Below are 9,135 nucleotides of genomic sequence, written 5' to 3'. Positions count from 1 at the left end.
AAGAAGAAGAAGAAGAAGAAGAAGAAGGGAGGGGAGTTTGGTTAATGAGCACCAGATGCCCTACCTTCGGTGGTAGCCACATTCTTTGGAGCTTTGGTTGGTGTGTGATCCGTGCTCGAACTTATGTCAGAAGAGATGCTTGAGCTCCCTTTACCTGCAGGGGAAATGGGAAAAAAAAACAAATCTGCTGGGACACAGTATAGCAACTTTAAGAGGACAAACTGCAGTTATGATTTATTTTACCGCACAGCCTTAGAAAATCTTTTCAGTTGAGAGAAAACACTTTTTATGCCTAATTCCTAAAGGGTGTCCGAGATAAGGTATTCCATGATGTATTTCAATCGGTAAGAAGGTATGAAGTGTAAGGAAATATAAAGTCCATCGCTCTTTGCTTTTATGACTTTTATGCTCCTCACTTTTGGATGGATGGCTCGGCTTGGCACATGCACAAAGTCTCTGCTGCTTTGTTTAAGTAAGTGTCTGTTTTTTTATATTTGGAAGAAGAATAAAGTCTCGTTTAATCCCCCTCAGCCTTCACTTCCACGGAGGACAAGTGAGGAAACACACAAGATACAAGCAACCACCCTCTTTAATGAATGATTACAATAAAATGTATCATCAGCCGCGTACTTCTTAGGTCATACAATCTGTACAACTACCACATATAAGGGCTTTCTTTTAAGTTTACTCAAATTTACAACTCTCACTTTGGGAGCTGTCCTTGGGTTGTTGGCTTTAGATTTCTATACAGTTGCACAAAAGTGCTAAATTTCAATAAGATATTCCTTGTGCAACAGGCTCGACTGCCATGGTGACTGCAGGCTGCCTGTGGAGTAGTTGTTTATGGCATTTCATTCCTCTGTCAGATCATAAATGCAGCTTTGTGGCTTTTCTGAGACTAAGTATGCGCGTTTCACCCAGCACGAAGAGGTATTCCCAAACAGTCACACCCACATGCATCAAGCACAGCCACCTAAACAGACAAGACAGACAGACAGTTCCTGAAATAAGACATAAGCTTGTATAGGGAGAAAAAAAAAAGCAACCTGTGACTCCATATGGAAGACACACAATCCCACTTATACATATAAAACAGTTTTTAAACCCATGCCACTCATATGGTATGACATTTTGTGGTGACATCACTGAGCCCGCACATCTGCTACGGCTCCTTCAGTCCTCAGAAATGCCTCAGAAATTCACAAGTAGCTTGCAGATGTCCACTTTTCTAATATCTAAGAAGAGCAAAAAGCATAAGGATGGTTAAAGAAGTAAAATATAATATTTGTCTGGTTACAGGATTCTTTTCCACTGCAAATGTGGACGAGTACAAGGCCGATTTCTTTTCTGTCTTTCACTGAAAAACAACTTTCAGAAAAGCCCTGCTTGCTGTTTTATGCTCATGTGTTTGTGGAGGGTTTCTGCATAGTTGTGACCAGTGTGTAATTAATTGTGGCATCACACTTGAAAACAGATGTGGACAGACGGACTGCAGAATTCTGCACTTGTAACTAAGATGCTGATACCACTGTGAAGTATTTTTTGTGAAATGACTATACTTTGAATACATGTGTAATGTGAATATTAAACTTACATTCCTTAAGATTTTCACGAAGTCAGTCACTTATTTGATACATTTAATGGTCAGCATTTTGTTAGCAATAGCAATTCAACGTATTTACATTCTGTCCTTCAGAAGAAAAAAAAACTAAAGGGTATTATTGACTGACTTCTTTATTAAAACCGCTAAACCTGCGATGGTTAGTCAATTAGCCGACAGAAAATGGAAATAATGATTTATTGCTAATGTTCTCTTGTTCAAGCTTCTCAAAATTCAAAAGTTGCTGTTTTCCTTAGTCTATTATGATTGTAAACTAAGTATATTTGGGATTTGGATTTGGATTGGACAAAACAAGACATTTGGGTTCTGAAATTTTAGAGAGAAAACTATTTATCAATTAATTGGCTGAATGATCGATCATAAAAATGTACAGTGCAGCCAAACAAACCAGTGCTCTCCAGTGTGTTTCTGGTCAGAGCTTAAATTAGCCACCGGGACTCACTGGCGTCACCAAATCAACAGAAATCAACCAGTTAGGCCGAGTTTGGAGGGTAGCGCCCGTTTCATGTTGCAATGAAAGGGAGAATTCGGATCTTGTGAATCATTAGAGGAGAATACATTCTACATAGCCTACATCACATTTCCCCCACTCGACTGTCTGTTAACCTAATGAGAGTTTAAAAAACCAAAGGGTTGGTAAGTTGCAAATTCAGCTCACTGAAGACCCCAATCTGTGGTAGGATCTGTTGATGTACCTGAACAGGCTGGAGTCCTGGGTGGAGCTGGTCCATTTGTTATTTTTATTATCGTGACTCCCCATCTTTACTCTGCAGATATTGACTTAGGAAGAGAACACACTGGAATGTTATTTATACAAACATTTCTGCTCTGGAGAGAGTCATGATGGGTTCGGTGGAGTAGGAGCGCAGTCCTTTTTCTGATTAAGTAATGTTGAAGATTCGATGAAAAACACAGCGTGTGTGTTGGGGGGAACCAACAAATGCCTTTTGTTGGTCTTTGTTTGATGTACTTATTGACTTAAATAATAAATACATGGAAATACTTTTACATGTATCCGCTATTAAAAAAAAAACAACATCTAGGAGGAGCTGTTTCCATAGAAGCTCTTACACATTTCTTGTTAACATTGCTATTCTGTGTCTTTCCAGGGTGCCTTCTATTTAGTTTTGTTTACATAAGGATCATATGGCTTTGACAAATATGCACAAAATGGCTGCCAAGTTAAACAAGAAATGGGTTAAAACGTTGTGGACAAAAATCTCTGAAATGCACCATAGACTTATCAAGATAAGAGTGATTAATACGAGCCCACATGTCCAAACACTCTTTGACCCAACTCCACTAAAACTGCAGGAATAAACTTTATTTTCTTTTATTTTTTAAATTATTTTTTTAAATCCATAAGTTAGGCTACTTGGAGTTTTCTGATTAAGTGGCTGCCCTGACAAGTCACCTGTGTTGACTGATTATGTAAGGTGATATATGATTTAAAGTGACTACATGAATAGTCTAAAAGGTCTTCTTTGTCAGGCTATAACTTAAATACTTGCATGTCAAATAATACCTATGTGTACCTATTACATGCTTATTGTAGCACTATGTATAATGCATTTTAACTAAAGCTAAACAGAAAATAAAAGTTAATTATCTGGAGAAAATGTGATTAAAAGAAATCTTGAAAAAGAAAAAAAAAAAGTGTCTGAAAGTTTGTCTCAAATATTATACATTTTTAAAATATGACCACCAGATGTCACTCTGTCTCTTATTGGCTGAGCATTAACGTCGCACATTTTTAAAAATACATATTTTCTGAAGTAGGGAATTTAAAGTCAAACGTTGCTTTTAGCTCCATGTCAGCACGTATCCTCACAATTTAAAGATTTTTGAATGGTGTGTATGACATACCTTCATCTCTACACACACAGAGAACACCCCTTATACTGTGGGGAAATGAAAGATAATATCCACATCTCCCAGTGCTAGTTTGGAGCTAGCTCTCTAATGTCCAGGGACAAACTCAATGAAGCTAACCCAGCGACCGCACACGTTTTCTGGTAGTTCCTGAGAGAAAGAGAGCGGTAACATGCAGCCGTTGTTGAGTCTACTTTAATGTTAATACTTTCTCCTATGAGGAATTCAAACCAAACGTCTTTTAAAGTCGCAATTAGTGCACTTACCTTCGCTTCCATATTGTTTTCCATTGTTCGCACCCATTTTAAAGAATACATAATCTATGCGCAAAACTCGGTGTATCAAAAGGAGTTAAATTCCAGAGAAAAAAGGGCAGTCTTTTTTTTTTACAAAAGGTAGGCTAGACAGTTGTGTGTATGGCCGCTAGCTCTGACTCCAAATAGTTAATCCAGATGTTGAGCAGAAGACGCCTCAGCATTACGCAAACCTAGAGTCCAGACTCGAGCTTCCAGCGGTGCAGACTTTCTACATCTGAACATCCACAGACAAAGAGCGATGTACACACACACACACACAGAAAAAAAATCCCGATTCGAGGAGTTCGGAGAAAACTTTAGTGAAGTTCCCTAAATGGTAAGCAGCTGTTTATCAGGCTGAGTGCGGGCAATCGTAGCGGCCAAACAACTTTGTGAGGACTCGCAGCTCTCCTCCACTGGATTTAAAGAGACCGCAGACCAGGGAGGGAGATGTGGATATTTAAAGAAAGATAAGCCAAAGACAGACTGTGACTCAGAAAGAGTGGTGGAAGAAGTGCTCAGATCTTTTACTTAGGCTAGGTCAAAGTAGCAGGAGGCAACAAGTTAAAGTCTTCAATTCAATTTGTCCTACTTTTAAAAGTACGAATTATACTTTAAAGCACCAAAAGAAAAGTAGGCCTACTCATTGTGCAGACCTGTGGCTCATTTAAGAATAATTATAGGATTATGATTATTGATGCACTGCTATGTACATTACTTCAATGTTGCAACTGGTAACTATGATTACTATACATACTGCCAGGTAGCCTGTGAATTGCCCCCAGTTACAATACAGTTTTATCTTAACCAGTATCACATCATCATGTATTTTCTCATCCATTTTGTATTATTAATCTAAATCTTTAAAGTAACTTATTCAAGTTATCAAATAAATATGGTGGAGTGGAAAGACTCAAGTACCTCAATTGTGTACTTTGGTACAGTACTTGTGAGTAAATGTACTTGGTTACTTGCCACCACTGAAATAACCCAATCATAGTCTAAACATGACATGTTGGAAGCAGTCCCGATCCCATTTCCCTTATATACCTCATTAATATTTAAGTGATATGTCATCACAGGTGTGACTTTAAGACATTCAACCAATCAGAATTGAGGACACATAATCTCCTAAATATTCTGAGGATATAGTCCTGCTGAAAGAAGAGAATGCTTTAACCACACATGTGGGAATGTGTCTATGAATAGCAGCAACACAGGTCATTGGATATGTAGAAGTAAAGTCCCTGGACAGAACCAGTTGTCTGCTGTTGACAGGTGACTTAATATTCTACATACACGTTGAAATTCCTTTCTAAATGCACACAACCCACAGATCTACTGAGGATAACATGATATTTCTGTCTATGACTTACATTCTCTAAATATATACACAGGTTACTATAGCTCTTTTTTAATCTTAAATCTTATTTTCTAATCAAAATCTTAAGTCAATAGAAACCTCTTTTATAATGGTGCAATGTGAAATGCCTTTAACTGAAAATAAATACAGTAAAAGTTATTTTTCTGGAGAAAATGTGGGTTACGAAAAATCGAAATCTTTAAAATATGACCATCAGATGTCAATCTCTATTTACAGCTTTAAAAAGTAGGATATTTAAAGTCAAACGTTACCACATGCTTCATAACTGCACATATGCTTACAATTTGAAGATTTTTGAATGGAGTACGGAGATCGACACTTTTTGACTGGCAAGATGGCGACGACCGGAAAAACCCAACTGCTAAAGTGAGTTGTTCAAAACCCTTCGTAGTAAACTGTGTACACAATGTTCTCATTGCTAGAGTTCATGTGTTGAGCTAATGGTGATACTTTAAGCAAAGTTTCTGTTGGGTCGAGCCTTCTTAGTGTTTTAAAAATAGTAATTCTGATGTGATCACAGTAGTGCCCCTAGCTCTCCCATTCATAAGGCCATAAGGTCACCGAAAACGGAAATACGGTAAATCTTATAAGTGGAGCTCACGTCCTAATTATACTTTGACGAACGTTTGACTGGGCTAAATTCACAAAAAGACCCTAGGTTGCATTCTGGCGAGAGTTACGCTTTAACAACGTTTGATTGGCTCACATGGTACCAATAAACTGTATGAGAGAGGTCAAATGCCAAACCTCAAGCCTTTTACAGTGAGCAGTCTCTGCAACTCTGGAATGCATAGTAAGAAATACTTCAGCTTTCTACAGGAGATACATTTCTAACTGACAGAAAATACAAGTTACACATACAGTACGTTTCATGGTAACCCTTGTCTCGCTTTGCCAGACCTTCCTCCACATCACTTCTAATGAGGGTCTGGCGAGTCCTCACAGCATTCCAGGATGGAGGAAGAACGTGCTGTGGTTCATTGGCATTTCTTTAAACCAATCACAATTGTCATGGGTGGCTCTAGGCACCAGGCAGCGCCACTGTGATGCTGCAAAATAGCCTCGGGAAGAAACTTGTTTTCATGGAACGTGTATGTTCAAAAGTTGTTTTAGTCGCCCAACAGAAAACTCAGATCGGACAGATAATCTAGCTAGCTGTCTGGATTTACCCTGCAGAGATCTAAGCAGCAGTTAACCATAGTCCTCAGAAATTGACCAGAGTTTAAAATTACAACAGAAACAAAGTGGAAGGTAGCGGACATCCGGCTGAAAAGAGTGAAATCCGGCAGTGAATTTTCCAGCAGCACTGGAGCAATCCCGGAAGTGGTTAGCAAGATGTCAAGTGGGAATGAAACTTGCTTTACCCAAAAATATTTATTCAAATCTAAAAATGACACATTATAAAAGTCTTAAACTTAAGATCATCACATGTAAACACACATACAGTTTTAGATCAGTTCTGACAGTTGGTCACTACTGGTCATCCAGTGTGAAAACACACCCACAGGATCGTAAGGGTAAGGGTTGACAGCAGGACTTGTTTTTATTTCAGGAAGGAGCTCAGAGAGCTCAGACTTGTCTACAGATATGGCACAGCACGACGAACCAGAAACACTGAAGCTGTCCTCTGGCACAGCTGCACTCTGGGACAATGTGGTTATGGCGCCGTTGGTGTCGGTCACAGCGGTGCTTGAGGGAGCTGAGCGGTCATTTTCGGCCTCTGTGGTGGCAGGGCGGCTGGGAGAAAGTGGAGCAGAGGTGATCTTCTCTAGCTTGCTGTATAATGTCCTCAGTGTAATAGGAATGGACATGAACCTGAGACAGTGTTAGAAAAAGAGATCAAGCTAAGACTAGAATGTAAAGAATAAGTGTGGTACATTTTTAATCTACTGAGCTCATTGTATATTGTATATATCTTCTTATTTTTAATTTTTATATTGTTTACTTGAATGTTATGTTTGTCTGTGGACCAAATTGGTTAAAATGTCTTGTTGTCACCGTGGGATAGAGGGAAACGCAATTTCGATTTCTTTGTATGTTTTGACATGTGAAGAAATTGACAATAAAGCAGACTTTGACTTTGATCTTATGTTGAAGTCAATACATTTTATACTGCTGCAAATTAAAACAATGTCAGATTTTCCTCATGATGCAATATGTGGAACCTACTAAGGAGGGGGACCCGGAGCCATCATTCTCTCGACTGTAGAGAAATAAGGGGGTAGCTAGAAGTCATAAAGCATCACCTCCGTTCCACCAGGGGGCTCTCTTACCAGGTTAAGAGGGTTTTTACCAAGCGGGAAAAAAAAAAAAGCAGTTTTCTCTTGCTTCGCTCCAAAGGTTTGGAATAACTTAAAAACTTGCTACATCTAAATGATCTTGTCCTATTAAATTGATTTAAGGCCATGTTAAAATGCCGTGTAACTCAAAAATGTGACTGCCACATGTGACCTGTTTCTTTCCTCCATGTGTGATGATGTTTGTTTTGACTATGCTGTATTTCTATTTAAATTGCAACTGGTGTGCCCTTGGCCAGGTCTCCCTCGGGAAAAGAGATTTCAATCTCAAGGGACTTCCTGGTTAAATAAATGGTTAAATAAAAGGCCATACCTCTTCATGACAGTGGAAAGGTATTCATCCAAAGAAGCATCCCCTATTCCTGCCCCGAACAAAGTGCAGGTAATCTGATGCAAACCACATATGTTCACCAGCACTGTGGCCAAAAAAGAAAAAAAGAATAGTCATACAAGTCCTATTTCTGTCATTATTTGCCCTTACCTTAAAAGTATACACCCTTTGGGTTAACAAAAACAAATTCCAAAACTAATCAGATGAAAGTAACATTCTATGCCAAATGCTCACAAACACCGAGGGAGTCGGCGTCAGGTCGGTGGAAGGTAACAGAAAAGCTGGTCTCAGACTCCGGAAGGACTTCAAAGTGCAGGTCACACGCCGAACCTGATCAGAATCCATTAATAAACCATCACATAACTCAGTGATTTATTTTTGATTATTTCTGCCAACATTGCATTTGCAACCTTGGTTTTGTGATTATAAAATGCCTCCTACCTGTTCCGGCACACTGGGACGTGATGCAGCTCCTCAGCAGGGTGTTGAAGGCACACTGATGTCGAAGCAGGTCCAGCAGGGCCGGCACTCGGCCTGGGTGAGTGAAGGGAATGCTGTCCATTACAGTCCCTCTCAGGGCAGGCACCTCCCATGCATCTCCAGGGAGGATATAACTGTGCCTCACACCACCAGGAAGAGGCTGCAGGACAGAAAAAGTATTGATTCATTTTATGTCATAAAACAGGGGTCTTCAAAAGGATTTTAAGCCGAGGACCCCTTAGTCTATATCTACGACGATACCCTTCCGTGATTTTCCAGGAAATTCCTTCTTTCAGTTACTTTTCGCTTTCATTGTATTGGCATTTTATACTCGGGTAACTTTTTGAGGACTATGGTTAACTGCTCCTCAGATCGCTGCAGGGTAAGTCCAGACAGCTAGCTAGACTCTTTCCAATCTAAGTTTCTGTTGCATGACTAAACAATTTGAACGTACATGTTCCACGAAAACAAGTTCCTTCCGAAGCTATTTTGCAGAGGAAAAGTTGCTCCGTAAATCAATCACAATCGTCCCAAGACGATTGTGATTGATTTAATGTAATGTAATGTTAATAAACCTGAGTACGTTTCTCTCCCATCCCAGATGGCTGTGTAGACTCGCCAGACCCTCCTGTGCAGCTCTATGGAGGAAGGAGATTAAGGACCCCTTAACTGAAAGAGAGATGGACCCCTTCCTAAATATATTGTATAAAATGAAGTTGCATATTAAACTGGGCCGGCAATAACATACATATACACAAATCATTTATGAATACTAAGCTGTTAAAATAGCCTAAAGATTGTTATCTATCTATCTATCTATCTATCTATCTATCTATCTATCTATCTATCTATCT

The 9,135-nt window shown here is 39.3% G+C and overlaps 2 protein-coding genes across 4 annotated transcripts in view; both read right to left on the bottom strand.

The window, feature by feature from the left end:
• The window catches only part of si:dkey-192l18.9 (F-box/LRR-repeat protein 7), a 25,050-nt gene extending 20,861 nt beyond the window's left edge, over nt 1-4,189 (bottom strand). Inside the window, exons 1-2 of the mRNA XM_032503637.1 lie at nt 3,760-4,189; nt 65-154 (exon numbers count right to left, since the gene is read on the bottom strand). Coding sequence (XP_032359528.1) covers nt 65-154; nt 3,760-3,796 — 127 coding nt within the window. The 5' untranslated portion in view covers nt 3,797-4,189. The remainder of the gene's footprint in view (nt 1-64; nt 155-3,759) is intronic.
• Nucleotides 4,190-6,532: 2,343 nt separating this feature from the next.
• Nucleotides 6,533-9,135, bottom strand: part of med1l (mediator complex subunit 1-like) — an 8,897-nt gene continuing 6,294 nt past the window's right edge. For all 3 annotated transcript variants that reach the window (XM_032503634.1, XM_032503636.1, XM_032503633.1), the window contains 4 exons: nt 8,243-8,441; nt 8,036-8,131; nt 7,784-7,886; nt 6,533-6,988 (listed from right to left, as the gene is read on the bottom strand). In XM_032503634.1, the coding sequence (XP_032359525.1) occupies nt 6,622-6,988; nt 7,784-7,886; nt 8,036-8,131; nt 8,243-8,441 (765 nt within the window). In that variant the 3' untranslated portion in view covers nt 6,533-6,621. The remainder of the gene's footprint in view (nt 6,989-7,783; nt 7,887-8,035; nt 8,132-8,242; nt 8,442-9,135) is intronic.

Source organism: Etheostoma spectabile, chromosome 22, assembly GCF_008692095.1.
Source record: "Etheostoma spectabile isolate EspeVRDwgs_2016 chromosome 22, UIUC_Espe_1.0, whole genome shotgun sequence".
In the NCBI taxonomy this organism is placed as follows: Eukaryota; Metazoa; Chordata; class Actinopteri; order Perciformes; family Percidae; genus Etheostoma; species Etheostoma spectabile.
This window is presented reverse-complemented; position numbering and strand designations above follow the sequence as displayed.